We start from the raw sequence: 20,791 nt of genomic DNA on the forward strand, positions 1-20,791 counted from the left end.
GATGGCTGATGTAAGACAGCACTAGTTCAAGTCCTAGACCTGCCTCTGGTTAGCTGAGTGATTCTGGACAGATTACCTAATCCTTAGTTTCCTCAGCTATAAATGGGCATGGTGAAATGTACTTAAAGAATTCAAGTAAATCATTCAAACAGTGCTTGGCTACAGGAAGCTCCGGATCAGCTGGGACACCCATGCTGCCAGATCATCCTTGGGTCCCTGAGTGTGCAGAGGGAGCTGTGTGCAAGAGTATGGGGGAGCACCCAGAGGACAGAGCATAGAGTCAGGTGGCTGCAGAGAACAGGCTGTGGTGGGTGGAGGCAGAGTGGATGGGGCTCCCCTCCCAGCCTCAGATCTGCTTTTCCCACCCCGGGGTTTGCTGTGATCCCTGAGCCCTCCCAGGGAGGAAGCATGTCAGGTTGTTCCCTCGTTGTCCTCCTTCCCCAAAAGCAGCCAGCTCTGGGTTGGACACAGCTTCTCTTTAATGGAAGTCTTAGGGTGGTTTGACACAAGGGGTGAGCTTGCTCTGGGAGGTGTGGCAGATCAGGATGCTGTCTTCCTCCTGGGCTATGGTTCCAAGGGAGGACTGGTGTGCTGGTGGGAGGGCTCAGAAGATGTCAGGGACGATATAATCAGTGTGAGCTCCATCGATCAGTCCAGCTCCGTTGTTATGGACAAACCAGCAGGATACCTCTGCCCCATGTCGGGGGTCCTTGCTGTAGTCTTTCTGTAAGCCTCTAAGGATGAAAAAGTCACTCTTAGCACCTGGCAAGATTGTACCTTCCCAGGAAGCTCTCCAACCCATGTGACACCTAGAGGAAGTCCCTGATCAATAATAACAAATGAAAAGCAGCCGAGGGCAGGAGTGCTGGGGAGCAGCCCACCCACCTGGTGACTGTCAGTCGGCGGTTCTTCACCATCATTATAGCATCTGACCTTGTGGGGTCAGAACCTGGGTGGATGTCAGACACTTCAAAATCAAGGGGGTGGAAGAATTGTCCTGGAAAGACACAGTGGAGGCAGCAGTTACTGCAGGAGGGGTGGATCCTGCTTTGATCGATTGTTGGTGATAAATCTTGGCATCGAAAGCCATCTTAGGGACTGGGGTTGTGGCTCACTGATAGGGCGCTTGCCTAGCATGTGTGAGGCACTAAGTTCGATCCTCAGCACCACACAAAAATAAATAAAAATAAAGCTATTGTGTCCATCGACAACTTTTTTTTTTAAAGCCATCTTAGCTGACTTGTAGAGATGCAGATCTATTTATCTTCAGGTGGTCTTACCTCCTGTTTTTTGGTGGAGGGGTAACTTTAGATTAAATCCAGGGCACTTAACCACTGAGCCACATCCCCAGTCCTTTTTAAAATATTTTATTTAGAGACACGTTCTCACTGAGTTGTTTAGGGCCTCACTAAGTTGTTGAGGCTGGCTTTGAATTCAAGATCCTCCTGCCTCAGCCTCCCAACCTGCCGGGATTACACGTGTGCGCCACCTCACCCAGCTTGCCTCTTGTCTTTTTAACCAATTCCAATCTAACCCATCTGCCTGGAGAGAGAGGTTTGAGGGGCAGGTGCCCATAGAAGGCAGGATCAACAGTTGGCTACACAGATGCAGTGTGGCTGTGTGTCTACCCCACTCAAGGTCCCTGGGAGCTCTCTGGGTCTTTCTGTTTGCTAACTGGTGCTCTCTCCTATCCTTGCCCCCAGGCTCACGTAGGTTTTGTTTCATTGTGGGTTGGATCACAGCCTGTTTGTGGGACAAGACCCTCACCAGGAAGGGAGGAAGGAAGGAGAGAGAGAATTTGCTGTTATTAAACCCCAGACATCATTTTCTTTTGGTACTGGGGATTGAACTCAGGGGCACTCAACCACTGAGCCACCTCCCCAGCCTCATCAGGACAGCCCGCCTGAACTCAAGCTGAGACCTGGATGCCATGTTGGAGATTGGCCTGTCTTGGTGGTCCAGGACCTAGAAGCACTCTGGCTTCAACACCCCCCGCTCTGCCCGCCTGCCAGCCGTACCCAGCAGCCCATGTGTCCGAGCCGACATCCGGTGACTATCCAACACATAGAAGCCCAGGAAGTCCCGTTGGACTGTACTCCCCCTCCACACTCGGTGCAGGACAACTTCAAAGGTGGCCCTGTCATCCATGGACACCACCAGGCTTCTCTTCTTGTTGATGGTCACTACTATCCTGCAGGGCCAGGTGTCTGTCAGGGCAAGAGCAGCTGCACTGCATCCCCCTCCATTCAGCTGCCCTTGCCCTCTGGGACCCAGCTCTTATGACCACCCCCCAAGGCCTTCACCCCCAGATGTTTGGGTGTTACTTGCTCCGTGTTTTGTGTTGCTCTTGCTCAAGGCTTCCAAGGCTGTGCCGACCCCTCTATGCAAACTGCATCATTCATTTCTCACTCTGATCTCCTGAGGACCAAGGCTCAGAGAGGTTAAGTAATGTGCCCAAGATCACAGTGCTGGTTAGCAGTGGAACCAGGACTCAGACACCAGCCAGTCTAATATCCAAGTCTGTGTCCTCTGACTTATCACCTGTGTCTTCCACCCCAGACTCACTCCACCTTTTTCTATAGCTCTGCTACTCAGAATCAAGCTCTGGTGCTCTGTCTGCAGAGTTCGTTGAATAAATGAATGCATGATGAAACGGACAGTCATGTGACCAGGCAGATTGTGACAGGTGCCAGCACTGCCAAGACAGTGCTGGGATTCAGGAGAACAAGAGAGTGTGAGGGCTTCAGGGAAGAAGTGGCTTCTGAGCTGGGAGGTGATCTGGCTTCGCTTGGTGAAGACCAGAATGGAATTGAGTGTGAGGACTCCTTGGGAGCACGGGTGGCCGGGCAGCCTGGCCCAGAGTCCTTGGAAGGTGGAGGGGTGCATGGAGTGTGACCTGCCTGCTCAGGCCCCACGGACATCACACTCCCTGACACTGCTTGGTGGATCTGTGGGCTCAGACAACACAGCTGGTGCTGGGCATTTTGGGCTTTGACCCATGTCACCTCCCCCACCTCCCCTTCCAGTCTAGTTACCCATCCTGACGAAGCACAGCCTGGTCCCTCCAGGAGAACACGGGCCCGCCCTCACCGGGGTTCAGCGTAATGTTCCGAGGGGTCACCTCCAGCTGAAATCCTGTCGCAGGGTTTGCGATCCCCAGTCTCCCAAAGTACGTGGCCTCGTGCTGCCCAGGGCTCCTGGCCTTGTCACCAATGAGCTGCCCGTTCACTGAGAAGCCTGTAGCAGGGTGGGGGCTGTCAGCCTTCACTCATGCTGTGCCTCCATCTTGGAGGCCCCCCACTCCACACATCCTACACTGTCTGAGGGCCTCCCCTCCAGTGGGGGCTTTGGGACTGGTCCTGCTCATAGTCCCACCTTTTTCCTTCCCACTTTGCTCCCTGCCCCTCCAGCTGCACTAGATATCCCAGACTTAGCCCTGGGCTCTGGCTCTGAAGAAAGCCTGCCTTCCTGAGGGCAGATTGTGGGCCTGCTCCTTCCTGGACCCCAGGCCCTCCCAAGATCACAGCAGATGCTAAAAATATATTTGTAGAGCCTCTTCACAGAGGCCCAGCTCTCCATCCTCACCATTCCAACACTCTGAAATTATCATCTCGGAATTTGGAGACCTATTCTCTTTCTCCCTCCCCAAACCTCTATGAGGGCCAGGGACAGTCTTGGTTCTGCATCCTCATCCCTTGTAAGTGCTCAACAAACATGGCAACTGGATTGACCAGACTAGGGGGGGAGGTAAGGGCTGAGAGATGCCGGGCGTAGTGGCGCATCCCTGTAATCCCAGCAGCTCAGGAGGCTGAGGCAGGAGGACCACAAGTTCAAAGTCAGCCTCAGCAATTTAGTGAGACCCTAACTAACTCAGCAAGACCCAAGACCGGATCTCAAAAATAAAAAGTAGGGGGAATGTGGCTCAGTGGTTGAGCACCTGTATTCAGTTCCCAGTACCAAAGAGAGAGAGAGAGAGAGAGAGAGAGAGAGAGAGAGAGAGAGAGAGAGAGAGAAGAAAGAAAAGAAGGGCTTCTCATTTAAAAATGGTTAAGGATTTCAAGACAGTAAGAGCATTAAACCAAGTATGAGACCCTTCTAAGTGTATGTCCTATGCTTCTGGGTGGGTCATAGATCTATGAAGCTGGTCCTATGTGGGGTCCTGCCAGGGGGTGGAGAAGAAGGCAGGCAGAGCCCAGAAAAATGGAAGGTGCACAGGGCAGTGGGGTCTATGGCCGCAGTCCTTTCCGTGGTCGAATGTGGAGTGTGGAGGAGCCTTGACCCTGCCCTCTCTGGCAGATGGCATGAGAGTCACCTGTGTCCGGGTCCTGTACCAGGCTCAGGATCACGCCAGGTTCCTCATTGATGTTGAAGCACAAGGCATCCTCTTTCTGGGGCACGTGGATGATGAAGTGTGGGTCAGTGTCCACTGGGAACACAGCATGGAGGCATTAGATTGGGGATCAGGCAGGAAGTGTTCAACTAGGCAGGTCCCAGAGACAGATGGGCCAGTCGGGGTCACCCCTCCAATACTCCCAAGGACTCACCGCCCGTCACTCGGTTTGGCAACTCCTGGAAGTTGGGGCTGGGGCGAGTCGGGGAAGGCTGGGCAGCGGACAGCACGAACGCTGTGGGCGAGAGAGTGTCGGCACCGTGGAGGAGGTGACCGGGAGGTGACCAGGCCTTCCTGGAGCTGCCAGTCACTCTGCTAATGACCTCCCCCAACGCGGGCTGGCCTGAGGCCACAGGAGTGGGGTGGCCTCAGAGCATCAAGTGCCCTCATTTGCCTCTCGGGTTATAGGGACAGAGGTTTGGCCTGGGATGGTGGGCTAGCCCCCTGGGTCTCCTCCCACAGGTTGGGGAAGCCAGGCCCTCGTCAGGGGGACTGTTACAAGGACTATTCTAGGCATTGAAGAGAGTGGAATGGGTGATACTCCAGAGGCTTTTCTCAGCCAGAGGGCCAGCAGTGTGAGGAAGAGGTAGAGACGTGTCGCCAGGATGGCTGCCACTTACTCCTTCTGGGTCCCAGCATCTCTGAAGAAGACAAGGACAAAGAGGACAGTGTCACCACAGAGCTCCACATGCATGGGCACCAGGCTCAGTCCACAAGTGCACCCTGGGCCCAGAGATGATTCAGGCCAGGGACCAGTCCTACTGGGTGTCTTACTTCTCCCCAGGTGTCCCCCACCTCCTCAGAGATGCATGCTTGTGCAGGGGGGTGGGGGGACCTCACTGGAGGTGGGTGCAGAGGCTCCCGGGGTGCAGCCATGAATTGCAGTGAAGTGGTGTCTCAGGGGAAGGAAGGAGCCTGGGAAGGGGTAGGGTCAGGGAAGGGGTGGGTATGGGGAGCTGTGGGCTTGGGGCTGGAGCACATGCCACCTGCCCAGCCATGGGAAGCCCTGCACTAAAACCAACACGATTTCAACTCACCCAAGGGCTGAGAATCTGGAAGGGAGGGGAAAAAGAAGAGAATTAAAGCCCAGGAGTTTTTCGGCCCAGAGATTCCCCCTCCCCGGACACTGCTCATACCATCCTCGGCCTTGTCAATGATGGGCTCCAGCCCTTCCTGGTCTTTCATGCCTCGCATGGTCATGGAGGTCAGTGGGGTCACAAACTGATAGTCCAGTGACATCTTCAGGATCTCGGATGACAGCTTGTTCTTCTCCTCCCCTTCCACCGTCATCCTGTAGGGCAAGACAGAGGTTGGATCCAAGACCCCAGTACAGGCCATAACAGAGCTGCATTCCCTCTTCCTTCCATCCAGTGGTTCGCTCCTTCATTCATTCATTCATTCAACAAACATAAAAAATCTGTCGTTCCCTGTTCAGTGGTTATGGCATTGGGGACTTCCGGGTTTCATGACCTCGCACAGCCAGAGGGGGGAACTCTGGAGACTGACAATGTTGAGAGGTATGTCTTGGAGATACATAGAGAATTTAGCAGCTAGACTAATCTTTTTGAGCCTCTGATTGCTCATCTTTTTAAATGAGGATAATAAGGGAATTCTCTCATGGTTGTTTTTTTTTTCTTTTTGTTTTTGAACCAGGAATTGAACACAGGGGTGCTTGACCACTGAGCCACATCCCAGCCCTTTTTAATATTTTATTTAGTGACAGGGTCTCACTGAGTTGCTTAGGGCTTCACTAAATTGCTGAGGCTGGCTTTGAACTCTTATCTCAGCCTCCCAGCAGAGATGTGAACCACCGCGCCAGGTTACAGGTGTGAACCACCGCGCCAGGTTCCCCCAAAGGTTTTGAAGACTAAATGAGTGTGTTTAGACACTGCACAGCCCCACAGTCAACAGCAGCCTCTGCCAAGGCAGCTCAATGAGGTAAACAGCAGGCCGCCTTTCCCCCAGAGGGCTCACCCACACTATTGACCAACTGGTTGATATTAACTCATTAAGCAAAGTAAGAGGAAAGTAAATGTGACCGCTTGTACCCTGAAGGCCCAGAACTGCCCCTTCTCTGTTTGTAAGACATGGGGGGCCCTAGGGTAAACAGTTCCAGGTATCTGGAAGGGTCCTACCTCTTGGCCAGCAGCTCCTGGATGGTGAGATAGGCCCAGAGGCGCTCAACATGGTTCTCCAACATGTGGCCACGTTCTTGGAGCAGTTTCTTCATCTCTTCCTCATCCACTAGGCAGGTTGTCTTGAATTCTTGTCCCTCCTGAGGGTTGGAATGGGGAGAGAGGCCATGAGCCATGATGAGCATGACACTTCACTGGTGTCCAAGGCTCTGAGTGCCCCACGGTCACCTCTGGAGTTTCACTCTCAACATCTTCCTCTTTCCCGAGCCTATTTTTGCCTTCATCCATTCATTCTTTCAACCACCATCTGGAAGCCAGGCTGGGCCTAGGCCCTGGGATCCCATAGGATTGGAGAACCAAGCCAGAAAATACCCAGCTGTTTCTACTAAGATCTTCTTCTCCAAGTTCAAGGTGGGCTGCCCCATGCAGCATGGACAGCACACAGTAGGCCTTCTCTTCCTGAGTACAATTATGGGGTCCACCCTCCAAGGATGTCTTATGGACCAGGCACTGCATAAGGATATTCCATGGACTGTTCCATTTGTCCCCTACAACACTCTGTGGCAATGTTACCACCATGGTACCACAAAGGAAACTGAGGCTTAGAGAGCTGGATTCACTTGCCCAAGGTCACCCAACTGGTCAGGGCAGAGCCAGGGACCAGTTTGGCTCTCCTTTCTCAAAGCCTGAGTTCTGAACCCTTAACTGCACTGTGGGCTGGAGTCCATGCTCTGGACGGCAGGGTCCAGGACTCCCACACCTGTAACTTCTTCTAACATACCTGGGCACATGTATATCTATACTACACCATGGCACAAAACCTGGTACACAGTAGGTATTCGGGAAATGGTTCTCAAGTAAGAAGAAAGAAGCCGGCCTCTTGCTCTCTCATACCCTTGCAGGAATGAGGTGAGCAGTCACAGGTGCTCCATTTGGGGCCTAAAGGTTATAGCTAATCTAGGCCACATTGATCCTATTCCAGCCTGTCCAGCCCCCAGGCCTGGGGTGTATGTGGCATGCAGAGGGCGCATGCCTCTTTTCTCTGAGGAAAGAGAGGCCCCCAGGAGCAGGCAGGGATTGAGAAAAGTGGGTTTGGGGCCTGTTTGCTATCTGGCCTCTCTGTCCTCCATGACCCATCATTTACCCCACGGGCTTGCACTTCGGCCTTGAAACTGCCCAGTTTTTGGTCAGCGATGCGCCCAGCCACCATGATCTCCGAGCCATCATAGTACTGTTTATGTCGGTGCTGGGTCAGGGCAGAGATGGTATCCCGGGGGTACTGCAACTCCACATCCACCAGCAGGGGACTGGCCACCTGGTCGTAGAAGTTCTGCAGGGACAGGGGGTGCAACCTAAGAGCTGAGCACCATGGGTACCTGATGGGAAATCTAATCACCAAGTAGGGTGTCAGGATCCCCCCTTCAGAGGAGGAATTTGAGGCTCAAAGAGGTTAAGCAACTGGCTTGCTGTCGCACAGCTAATTTGAACTTGGTATCAGAGCTGTATCTTTTCCTCTAGGCTGATGGGCAAATGGCCACAAAGGCAGGGCTCTTCGTGGCATGCTGGTGGTGGTATATGGCGGGTGCAGGGGGAGACCTGTAGCTGCTGAGTGGCATCATGGTCCTCATAGATTCTCTTGGCCCATCCATTGTTCTCCTTGGACATGACCTCCAGGAAGTTAAAGTCCAGGTTGTGGCCAAAGCCCAGGTTGTAGAGTGGGAACTTGTCCCGGATGGCTTCACGGACATTCTTGAGGATTTGGGAACGGTCCGTCACTCCTATAACCACACATCCAGGCTGTTATGAGATTGCTGGCCCACAGCATGTGGGGTGCTAGGAGGCTTTGAGGAACACTCCCAGGGGTCCACAGCTTCATCTTAGGTCACCTCCAGTCTCCATGGGCATCTAGAGATATCTCCTCCTCCTGGCTCTCATGGCAACTGCAATAACTAGTAATGGCGCTCCTCACAGACCCTTGCCAACCACATGGATCCATCCAAGCAGATCTCATGCTGCTTGAAGCCTTCCCAGGTCTCCTGGTGTGGCCTCTGAGGCCCTGCCAACTTTCCACTATGTCTCACCTGTTCTGCACAGTTTGGGGGCAGGCCCTGCCAGTGCATACACCTTCCCCCCACCTCACTCCTGTAACCACACATCCAGGCCGTTATGAGATTGCTGGCCCTCAGCATGTGGGGATCCCTTCCTACTTCCCTCTCTCTCTTCCTTCCATACTGAGATCAGGATTCACCTCTTCTAGGAGGCCTTTCCACGCCTCACTTAGCCCAGGTACTCCTTTGTCTGTGTTTCCACAGACCCCTCTGTCACCCTGTCTTTCTGCTAAGGGCCCTTAGCAGAAACTCTGCCCTTGGGTCTGCCCCCAGTAGTGGAACAAGAAACATTTTTTTTTGTTCTCTTGGTAGGACTTACTCCCTCATCTTGGGCTTGTCATACAATAGATGCTGAATATATTAAATATATTAAATTATTAATTCCAGCCCAGACATGATGGTGCACGCCAGTAATCCCAGCAACTGGGGAAGCTAAGGTAGGAGGATCACAAGTTTGAGGTCAACTCAGCAATTTAGTAACTTAGAGAGACCCTATCTCAAAATAAAAAAAAAAATAAATAAAAATAAAAAGGGCTGAGGATGTAGCTCAGTGGTAAAAGCACTCCTGGGTTCAATCCCTGGTATATACATAATATATGTATGTATACACACATATGCACATATCTGTATACATATATATATTCCATTAAGCTCGATCTAGGAATTCTGCCTATCCCCCAGGGCCCTTGTCATGCAGAAATATTCCCAACTCACAGGACAGAGTGAGTCCTTGAAGTTCTCATAGACTTTGTGGTCTTAATTATATTTTCAGGATAATCCTTGCCTTTACCCTGAACCTTTGTGTCCCCAATGGCCCATCAATGGTTGTATTTCCAATATCACCTTAAACACCTCCAGTAACAAGGAGATGATCACCTCCCAGGGCAGCCTTCCAGGAGCTTACCCTCAGTGGGCTCCCCGTCTGTCAACATGATGAGAATCGAAGCCTGATTACTGACTTCTGGGCCGTTTCCCTGAACTGCATTCAGGATCTCAATTCCCCGGAGCAAACCTCCATTCAGGTTTGTGGCTATAAAAGGAGAGAAATCAGACCAGTGTACACTCATATCCCAAAGAAACAGAGGTAATGCCAAGGTGGCCTGGGATCCCCATCCTTACCCCCCTCCACGGAGAAGCGCTTCACGAAGTCTCGAGCTGCTTGAAGATTGGCCTCTGACGCTTGCACCAGTGAGCCCCGCCATGATTGCACTTGAGAACCAAAGAGGACCAGGTCAAAGTAATCCTGTGGCCGCATATCTCCCAGGATTTTCAGGAGTGCCTCCTTGGTCTGCAAGGACAGGACATTCCATTGAGGAACACAGCCCCAGGGTGGCCTCAGGATAGCACCTTCTATCAACTCCAGATAGCCATGTCAGAGATCCACAGGATGGAGACACACAGTGGATGGGTAGGAGGGGATGAACAGGACAGCCAGGTCATCCCAAGAGAAAAGCATAAGAGGCATGGAGAAGGCAAAAGACCCAGCACGGGGTCAAGGAATGATCAGGAGTTTGGATGGGGCAGGATTAAGAAAGGTCCCCCTGTGTTTTGGCTGTGTTTCCAAAACTCAGTTTGTCCAGCCACAGCTTCACTGTGTCAAGGGTGGGACACCGAGGGCTGTGGGCTGTGCCCTGCTGCAAGACCAAGTGTGGGCCTACATCTATACTTCCAGTGGCTCAGAAGGCTGATGCAGAAGGATCGAGAATTCAAAGCTAGCCTTAGCAAAAGGGAGGCCCTAAGCAACTCAGTGAGACCCTATCTCTAAATAAAATACAAAATAGGGCTGGGGATGAGGCTGAGTGGAAGAGTGCCTCCGAGTTCAATTCCTGGTACCAAAAAAAAAAAAAAAAGATGCCCTCTTACAGACCACCTTAGTTATTGCCAGCACTTGTAGTGCACAGTTTTGCTCTTCCATGCTCATCTCCATGGGGAAGCACCATAATGTGACACCGTATTATCCTCCTTGTAGCCATTGAGAAGTGCCTGACCAAGGTTGCCCAGCAAGGAAGCAGAAGCTAATGCTAGAGTCCCTAACAACTGGGATTTCCAGTTCAATCACCCAAACCAGAATCTGACAGCCAAACTGCAATGGGGTAAGTAACAGGGCTGAAGAAATTTCCATTGAGTGAACTGCTTTGAGCCACTTTACCTGCTTCATTTTCTGACCTTCCATAGAGCCACTGATGTCAATCACAAAAACGATGTTCTTGCTCATGTTCGTCAGGTTTTTGGGGGCAAAGAAGTGGGCAAAGTAGTTATTGGCCACCTGAAATAGAGGCAAGTGACTGAATCCTCTCTCAAAAGCATCCTTGCCCACCCTCTGGGGCTGGGGCCAGAAGTTTCAGGCTCACCAATAGGTCACAGAGCTTGTCTCGATTGACATCATAGGTGACCTTGAAATCCCCATTCAGCAAGGACGTAGAGCATGTAGGGCAGGATTGCTGTTGGCCCACGGTGGGGCGGAAGAGCACATGACCCTAGAATCATTGAGGGTTTGAGACATTACTAGTTTGTGCACACATGTAGGAAGATGTGTGCCTCTCTGCGTGTGTATGTATGTGCGTGTGTGTGTGTGTGTGTGTGTGTTTGCCTGGCCACAGAAACTAATTCAGTGGGCCATTCAAGCAGCTGCTGAAAATGCACATCTGTATGTGATAGGAGAGAAGATTCAGTCCTCTGTGCTTCTCAGTCACTGGAATTTTCTACAGTAAGCATCACCATTTGGGGTACATAAGCAAGAACCAAATAATAGCAGTAGGAAGGAATGAGAAAACCTCAGTCAACTCCAATTGTCAAGTAAAAAAGCAAGGCTACAGCACACTGCTCACAAATAAAATCTGCCTGGTCAACAAAGAGCAGGAAACAGAAGGAAAGGCCCAGAAACAGAGCTGGGGTCAGGTTTGAGTGGTGCTGGTCCTCGAGGACACTAGGGATGGTTTTTATTCACTACTTTCTATATTTATGTATTTTCCTCATTCTCTTTAAAGAAATTTTATTGTTTTCTTCTTGCTTGCTTGTTTTAAAAGTAAGATATGCTCATCACAAACAAAATCAAAACAAAACAAAACAAAAGACAAAAAATAAAGTTGAAGAAGGGTGCGGTGACATGTATCTGTAATCTCAGTGACTCAGGAGGCTGAGGCTGGAGGATCTTGCCAACTTCAGCAACTTAGTGAGGCCCTAAGCAACTTAGTGAGACCCTGTCTCTAAAGAAAATATAAAAAGGGCTGGGGGCTGGGGCTCAGTGGTTGAGCACCCCTGAGTTCAACTTCTGGTGAGAGAGAGAGAGAGAGAGAGAGAGAGAGAGAGAGAGAGAGAGAGAGAGAGAGGGAGAGAAGAAGAAGAAAAAGAAGAAGAAGAAGAAGAAGAAGAAGAAGAAGAAGAAGAAGAAGAAGAAGAAGAAGAAGACTGAAGCCTTGAGTCCTAACCACAACTGTACCTGAGATTGGCTTCTGTGTGGAACATCTCTCTAAATGCTGTGTGTGAGGCAGGCAAAGAGGAAACTGAGGTTCAAGCAACTCCCCCTGCCCAGACCATGCATCCAGCAAGTGGTAGAGCTGGACTTGGTACCTGCCCCACCTCAGGGTGCCGTTTTTGCTACATTGTTCTAAGGATCGGGAGTGATGAGTTTCCCTGGGATTCCAACCACATGGCATCTGCTCCTCTCACCCCGAGGGAAGCCTGCATCCCTACCTGCTTCCTGTGCTAAGCCTAGACCTGCCTCATGGATGGGTCAGGCTGCCAAGTCCTTAGGGACCCACCACCATCCCCTGTCATTCCATGTACCTTTTTCCCTGAGAAGGACTTCTTGATAGTTTGGGCTGCCAGTTCCTTGGTGAGGAAGGTGGCCTGAGCATCCAGCTTACTGATCCCCTGGGGCTCAAAGATGTCCACGTCAATCTGCACCATTGAAGGAAATTCTGTACCAAGGTCCCGTTTGGGACAGCAAAGAGCCTAAATGTCTCAGCCAAGAGCCTAAATGTGACCTGGATACCTACTGTGTACAGTGCCCATGCAGTTCTCAGCACAGGGCCTGGCACATAGTAGGCACTCCAAAAATGTTTATTCAATGAAGATGCACATGTCTGAAACCCCTCAACTCAGCCCATTGGGCTTCCCAGGACTTTCTGGTTTACAAATTACCTGGACATTCAGTGTCTCTTGTGATTCTTGTGATATTCCTGGGGAATGCAGGAATTGCCCATTTAGCAGATGGGCAAACCAAGGCTCAGAGATGAGGAGGGAGTTGGAAGATTCAAAGAGTTCGCTGCCCAAGAACAGCCCATTGCAACCCACCTGGAGGAGCAGTTCCCTCCCTGTGTTCCCAGGCCTAGGGTGGTATGTGATTCATGCTGAGCCAGTGCTGGGAACCATAGTGAGAGTGAGAGACAGAAGTCCTGCCCTGGGACTTTCAATCTACCTCAAAATGGCGCACCAGTTGCTTGGGCTTGACTTTGATGACAATGTCATACTGTGTAAGTCTTCTCTTCAGCACCTCCTCGTAGGTCAGCTGAAATGTGGCCTTGCTCTGGGGACCAATGTTGATGTGGATAGTGAACTGCTCCATATTCCTCCCTGAGGCCCTGGATATGCCACCAGAGGCAACAATGGGCAAACAAATAGTAAATGACATGTAGATCCTTGTCACCTAAAGCATGGCCCTCAGAATCAATTTCTTATTTTCATGCTTGTTCCCAGATTTCCTTGACCCTTACCCTTGTCTCAGATGGCAGGTCAGGGTTAAGGCTCAGGGATGGGGGGACCCACTTCTCCCTGAAGCAGATCTGGGAAAAGGGCAAGTGGGCATCAACCTGGCCCAGTGCATCTGTGTTGGCACCAGGGCTGGGTAGTTTGCTTCCCTTTCTACTATCCTGGGGCTCTTCTCCACCCAAGGCCACCTCTGCAGCCTTCAGCTCTAGAGGCTAGGCCGGAGGGCCCAGAATTCACCTGACGAGGCCAGCATTCTCTCCTGAGATGGCTGCTTTCCGGTACTGCTTCCATGCTGTCACTTTGTCCTTTATGTCCCCAATGAATGCCTTTCCATCTGCTGTGCTGTGGGGGAAGAAGAAGGCCCTCAGTGGGGGAAGCACCCCTCCTTGATCACATGGATTCTTCCTATTAGAGATATGATGAGCCTAGACACGGAGAAGCCTCTGTTCACGTGATCCCTCATAGGGGCGTATCTCCTGACTGGCCTTGCAATGCTCTGGGGACCCATGGGCAGTGCAGTGGGCAGCCATGGTCACAGAGGCCAGCTGTGGGCCTTTTGAAAGGGAGCAGATGATCTACACATCTGGCTACTGTGGCCTAGGCTGGGACAGGTGAACAGACACCTTTGGGACAGGGTGTGGGAGTCAGGCAGGCACACACATGGCAAAGTCACTGATGAAGGCTGTCTTGGGGATTTCCACATCGAAGGCCACTTCCCTGGCTTCGTTGGCAGTGTTGATCACTTGGCTGGTGATGACATAGTGGGCGAAACGAGAGGTGACTTTGCAGTTGACTTTCAAACTCCGGATGAACACGCCATCAACTGTCTAAAGTGAGACAAGAGGGACCTTTGGCCTGGGACAGGCCAGTGAGAGACCTCCTTGTCATTCTGCGTCCTAGCCCCCAGCTTTGATGCTTGCAAGGTGCCCAGAAGAATAGATCAACCCTCCCAGGAAGATCCTTTTTTCTGCCTGAGACTGTACAGTGGGGCGTGAGGTGAGGTGGGAACAATCCCCCCATTCCTGAGACACGGGAGCATATGGCACCCGAAGAAGGAGTCCACCCGCAAGGGGCAGGAGAAAGCAAACCTGTAATAAGGGCCCCATTACAGACCCCTTTGCCAAGACTCTCACTCACTGTGTCCACAGCCTGTTGCTTCTGCAAAACAAAGCCTGGGCCAAGTATGAGTGGGAATGCTCGGGGACCATGGCCCCTCTGTTCAGGGGTGGGAGGGGACAAAGCCTGGGTCCTCTGTCTCTCAGTCTTGCCTCCTACTGCTAGGAAGTAACCTCTGTAGTCAGAGGTATTCAGGCAGTGGGGATGGCTCTGGTACCTGGGGTGGGGGTTCTTGTGTCCCTCTTTGGGACAGAGGTCTCTGTCCCAAAGGTTTAGCCACGTACCTCGCTGCCCTTGGAACTGCCTCTGGCCAAGCTTGGAGCAGACATGGCCTGTAGGGTGAGGAGGGACACCAGGTACACACACAGCAGCACCCGAAGCGCCATGGCACCGTCCATGGTCTCCAAGTTCCTGTTGCCCTGCCACTTCACTCAGACCATCAATCAATACCATGCTGGATAAACACGGATTAAACATTAGACACAGTGAAGGCAAATGTCCCAATTTGGGGAACCAATAATTGGCAAGGAAACCAGGGGTTCCCAGCTCTGGGCTTATGTCAACTCCTGACCAGACTCCAGACTGTGCCCTTGTGTACAGAACTGCACTCAGCCAAAGGCAACTGCCAAGACCCCTCAATGGTTCATCTTGTCCTGGCTCTGGCATGAGGTGGCACCAGTGACAAACATCTGGCAGGAAGTCAATGTTAAAAATGGATTTCCAAACCTCAGTAAGCTTTTTTTGTGAGGTGGGGTGGGTTTCAGGGGTTGAACTCAGGGGCACTTGACCACTAAGCCACATCCCCAGCCCCAATTTGTATTTTATTTAGAGACAGGGTCTCACTGAGTTGCTTAGTGTCTCCCTTTTGCTGAGGCTGGCTTTGAACTTGTGATCCTCCTGCCTCAGCCCCCTGAGCTGCTGGGACTACAGGTGTTCGTCACTGCCAGGCAAAAATCTCATTAAGCTTTAGTTTCAGAATTTTTTTTTTTTTTTACTGGGTTCATTTTTTTTATTGATTATTTAAAGCATTACATAGCTCATGATATATCATCTTTCATACATTTGACTCAAATTGTGTTTTGAACTTGAAGCATCAGCAAACCTTTCAGTCATGCTTTGGTCAGGGAGGCAGATATGGTGGCTTAGAAAGTGCTGTGACACCTAAGCACATCCACAGTTCTAATGGTGCCAGCCCTGACAATAGCTCTGCCAGAGGCCTTTGGGACAGTCTGGCGGGAGGAGTGATAGGTGACCTATGCTTTAAGCCCGTTCCCTCATCTCTTGGGACATTCTGGTCTAGATTAGGAAGGAAGGATATAAGTCAGCTTCATTGTGCTCCACGTACATAGACAAGGATGTCCAGCAGGTGACAGGGAATAAAGACAAATGAAGCATTTTTATATTCGAGGGCCGATTAGGTACCCCAAGTTGCTCTCAGCCCTTTATTGCCTAATTTTTCTCCTCATGGTCTTCTGGAACATCGATTTCACTGCAAGCGACAGAACAAGGATTCAAACCCAGGTCTCTCTGACTTCAAAGCTGTCACTGAAATGCCCTGTGTGTTATGAGGAAGAAAAGAGAGGCAGAGTCAGAGTTCCCCCAGAGGAAAAGTCTCCAGACACCCATTATGCACAGGCAGTTTCTTGATTTTTATACCCAAACCTTTCCTGCGGGCCACAAGCCACAGCTCACCAGGTAGACAGGGCCCCTGGTTAGTCTACTCTGTGACCCAGGGTGGGGTGTTCTGGCTGTCACGACCCTGAAGAAAACAGGGGGCTCAGAGGCCTCTCTGATATCTGTTTGCTCCTCCTGGACTTTGTCTCAAAGAGCAGCTTCTGGGAAAGAGTTTATTGTCCTTAGGCCAGGTGACCTTCTGACCTGTTTTCTGGCCTCTGTGGAAGATTAGATGAATCAACATGATATGGTATATTTGAGTGTCTGTTTATTTTCTGTACCAGTATGAACTGAGCTGGAGGTGGTGGGTTGGTACCATGCTAGTTAGTTTCACCATGATGAAACTGGGCTGTGTCCCTGTGTTCAGTGAGCTGGTGCCTTGGGAAAATGGAGTGGGACAAGCCAAAGGAAACCCAGTGGATCCCAAGGAGTGGCTGGAGGCTAGAGAGGCACATAAAGGAAAAACTGTAGAAATTTGAAGGAGTGGACCTCATCTTCATAGTGGTTAGGAGAAGGTTCCCAGAGGAGGTGGCTCGGAAAATGAGTAGCACTTGGGAAGGTGCAGGCAGGAAAAAGTGAACCAGGAACAGCTGGTATAAGGGTCTGATGGCTTTCGGGTAGAAAACACTAAAGCTATTTTGATTATAGAAATATTGACATGAGGAGGCTGGGGTTGTGGCTCAGCAGTAGAGCGCTCGCCTAGCATGTATGAGGCCCTGGGTTCGATCCTCAGAACCACATAAAAATAAATAAACAAAATAAAGGTATAAAAAGAAAGAAAGAAAGAAATATTGACATGAGCCGGTTGCGGTGGCGCATACCTATAATCCCAAGTGGCTCAGGAGCCTGAGGCAGAAGAAATGCAAGTTCAAGGCCAGCCTCAGCAACTTAGTGAGGCCCTAAGCAACTTAACGAGACCCTGTCTCTAAATAAAATATAAAAAAGGGCTGGGAGGGCTGGGATTATGGCTTAGGGGTAGAGCACTCACCTTGCATGTGCAAGGTCCTGGGTTCTATCCTCAGCACCACATATAAATAAATAAAATAAAGTTATTTAAAAAAAGGCCGGGGATGTGGGTCAATGGTTAAGCACCCTTGGGTTCAATCCCTGGTACCAAAAAAAAAAAAAAAAAAAAAAAAAAGAAAGAAAGAAAAAGAAAAGAAAAAAGTAATACAACATGGAATAATTGTTTTTTTAATTTTTATTTTTTTTGAGTTGTAGTTGGACACAAAATCTTTATTTTATTTTTATGTGGTGCTGAGGATCAAACCCAGGGCCTTGCACGTGCTAGGTGAGTGCTTGCCGCTGAGCCACAACCCTAGTACCTAAATTTTGACATTAAAAAAAAAAAAAAAGATATTTTGAGGAGGGGTATGACAAGTTCAAGACTGGACTGTTGATGGGTGAGCACTGTAGTGTAAATGCCTGTAGTCCAGGCTACTACAAGCAGCTGGAGGGATGGGAGGTGGGGATCATTTGGGCCCAGGAGTAGGATGCTGGGCCTGGCCACACAGGGAGATTCCATCTCAAAAAAAAAAAAAAAAAGAAAAAAAAGAAAGAAAGAAAAGAAAGGAAGAGTGTGGATTGTTGAAAGATGGCTAGTACAAACCTGGTCCATGGATGAAAGGTGCTAGAAGCATGAATATGTGGCCATGGTGGGAGCAGTGCAAAGAAGGGGATGAGGAGAGCTAACGGTGACTGGTGTCTAGTGTGCTACTCAGTCTCCCTCTCTCTCTCATTTTTAAAATTTTTCTCATATTGGGGATTGAACCCGAGGATGCTTAACCACTGAGTCACATCCTTAGCCCCTTTTAAAAATATATATTTTATTTAGAGACAGGGTCTTTTTTAGTTGCTAAGGCATCACTAAGTTGCTGAGGCTGGCTTTGAACTCGTGCTTCTCCGCCTCAGTCTCCTGAGCAGCTAGGATTACAGGCATGCACACCGCGCCTGGCATGGGCAAGGCATTCAGATGTTTTGAGCTTCTTAACTCCTTAGAAACTCAGTTAAAATAGGGATGATAATAGTACCAGCTTCATGGTGTGGATGGAAAGATATATGAGCTAATTCACTTGATGTAAAAATAAATTCCTCCCTATAAAGCTAATTATTTTCCCATCCTATGACCTAGCAACACCATTCCTACATATTTACCCAGTATATTCTCAAAAAGACACCAATGTTTATAAAATCTTTATTTATGATAATCCAAAGGGGAAAGAAGACAAATACCCATTAACAAGTAAGTAGATAAACAAATTGCAAGGTATTTGTGCAATTACAATATTCTTTAGCAATAAAAAGGAACAAATTATTGTGGCTAGAGTTGTGGCTCAGTGGTAGAGTGCTTGCCTAGCACATATGAGGCCCTGGGTTCGATCCTCAGCACCACATAAAAATAAAAAATAAAATAAATGTGTTGTGTCCGTCTACAACTAAAAAAAATATTTTTTTTAAAAAAGGAACAAGTTATTGATAGAAATGACAGAAATGAATTTCATAGATATTGTACTGAATGAACAACCAGATGCAAAAGAGTATGTAAAGTATAATTTAGGGCTGGGGTGGTGGCTCAGTGGTAGAGTGTTTGTCTAGCACGTGTGAGGCACTGGGTTCGATACTCAGCACCACATAAAAATTAAGAAAAATAGGGCTGGGGTTGTGGCCGGTGGTAGAGCGTTCGCCTAGCACCCTGGGTTCGATCCTCAGCATCACATAAAAATAAATAATAAAGGTATTGTGCTCAACTATAAAAAAGTTTTAAAAATAAAAAAAATAAAATAAAGGTATTGTGTTCATCTGCAACTAAATCATTTTTTAAAAGTATTAATTTGGGGCTGGGTTGTGGCCCAGAGGTAGATCGATTGCCTACCATGCGTGAGGCACTGGGTTCGATCCTCAGCACCACATAAAAATAAAATATTGTGTCCACCTATAACTAAAAAATAAATATTAAAAAAATTCATGGCAGGGGAGTGATTAGAAAAAGCAGTCTGAAAAGGCTCTTCAGGAATGTAATAATGAAGTAAAGGTTGAAAACACTGCTGTAGCTCTTTCTTGAAACTTAAAAAAAATTTAACATTTTCACCATTTTTTAGTGCACAACTTAGTGACCTATTATATTCACATTGTTGTGGGACCATCACCACCATCCATCCCTGGATCTTTTTCATTCTCCTCAAATGAAGTTTTGTATCCATTAAACACTAACTCCCAATTCGCCCCTCCTCATCCACTGACACCATTCTACTTCCTGTGTCTCTATGAATTTGCCTACTCTAGATATCTCACACAAGTCACATTGGTCACTACCTTGTTTCCCTTAGCATAATGTCCTCAAGGTTCAGCCATGTTGCAGCATGTCAGTTTCCTTCCTTTAATTAGGCTGAATAATATTCCAATATCTGTATATAGCACGATTTGCTTATCCAATATCCAAATATGAGTACTTAGATTGCTTCCAGTTTTTGGCTGTTGTGAATAATGTCGCTATGAACATGGGTGTTTATTTGAGTCCCTACTGTCAGTTTTGTCAGTGCGCTAGTGCTCCCGGCTTCTTTTGGTTTATATCTTGATAGAGTTTGGTGAAGGGATTTGTCAACATTATCTAATTATACGTTTAAGATTTGCATATTTCGCTGGGCATGGTGGTGCCTGCCTGTAATCCCAACAGCTCAGGAGGCTGAGGCAGGAGGATTGCAAGTTCAAAGCCAGCCTCAGCAAAGGTGAGGTACTGAGCAACTCAGTGAGACCCTGTCTCTAAATAAAGTACAAAATAGGGCTGGGGATGTGGCTCAGTGCTCGAATGCCTGAGTTCAATCCCCAGTACCAAAACCAAACAAACAAACAAATAAATAAATTTGTGCAATGCAAATTTCGTTTTCACAAGAAAACCAAAAGAAAAAAAAGAATCATAAACAAATATTGAACTTAAGTTAATGATGTTGGTAAAGATAAAGCCAGGCTTTAGTAAAAAGCAGAGAAAACAGATTTTTATTCAGTAACTACTGACGTAGGAAGAAAAGCTGAGCTTCATTCCAATTTATGTAGAGGTGACTGTGCGTTATAAAGAGAGAATGAGGGAGTAAAGAGGAGTGAGCAGGGGGCTCACATAGATAAAGGGAAATGAAAAATTACAATGGGTTGGTCAATGTAAATATAATTAAACCAGCTGTTTTTGCTAGCTGGCAATGTGGAAATTAGGATTCTATCCTCCCACATAGACTGGAGAGAGAGAACTAACCCTTACTGATGATTAAATCTCAAAAGAAGGGATTTCAGTCCTTGAGAAAGATACTCCTGTGTTGCACGATATATCTAGATCATCTCTCGTCTATCTAAATCTACTTATCAGGGGCAGGGGAAAGATTTTTAATTGAATACTTTTTTTTTTTTTTAAAGTAAATGCTCCTAGGAAAGGGAGGTGTTGGCTGGACCAAACGGTTGGAAAAGTACTGATATCTTCAACTTTGTTTACTTTGCAAAGTATCAAAAAGTAAGATGGACCTTGGGTGCACAGACTGTTATGCATGAGACAAAGCGAGCATATGTCACACGCAGACCCACACATTAGAATGTGAGCTCCAGGAAGGCAAGGACTTTGACAGACAAGCACACAGGCGATCAGTAAATATTCACAGAATGAATGAACCATACGC

The 20,791-nt window shown here is 48.8% G+C and overlaps 1 protein-coding gene across 1 annotated transcript; it reads right to left on the bottom strand.

Annotated features, from left to right (window-relative positions):
* Nucleotides 1–604: 604 nt before the first annotated feature.
* Nucleotides 605–14,949, bottom strand: ITIH1 (inter-alpha-trypsin inhibitor heavy chain 1; the record flags this gene model as incomplete). Its single annotated transcript, XM_081288241.1, has 22 exons — nucleotides 14,744–14,949; nucleotides 14,481–14,501; nucleotides 14,004–14,170; nucleotides 13,581–13,685; nucleotides 13,054–13,216; nucleotides 12,420–12,533; nucleotides 10,985–11,110; nucleotides 10,783–10,899; nucleotides 9,753–9,921; nucleotides 9,538–9,663; nucleotides 8,122–8,303; nucleotides 7,670–7,855; nucleotides 6,526–6,665; nucleotides 5,527–5,681; nucleotides 5,428–5,442; nucleotides 5,011–5,031; nucleotides 4,545–4,625; nucleotides 4,313–4,426; nucleotides 3,036–3,237; nucleotides 2,019–2,191; nucleotides 886–997; nucleotides 605–734 (listed from the first exon to the last, which is right to left on the bottom strand). Exons 1-22 carry the CDS (start codon nucleotides 14,855–14,857, stop codon nucleotides 605–607), a joined length of 2,733 nt encoding a protein of 910 aa, XP_081144367.1. The 5' UTR covers nucleotides 14,858–14,949.
* Nucleotides 14,950–20,791: the final 5,842 nt, after the last annotated feature.

The sequence above is a fragment of the Spermophilus citellus genome, assembly GCF_964194105.1.
Source record: "Spermophilus citellus genome assembly, chromosome: 3".
NCBI lineage: Eukaryota > Metazoa > Chordata > Mammalia > Rodentia > Sciuridae > Spermophilus > Spermophilus citellus.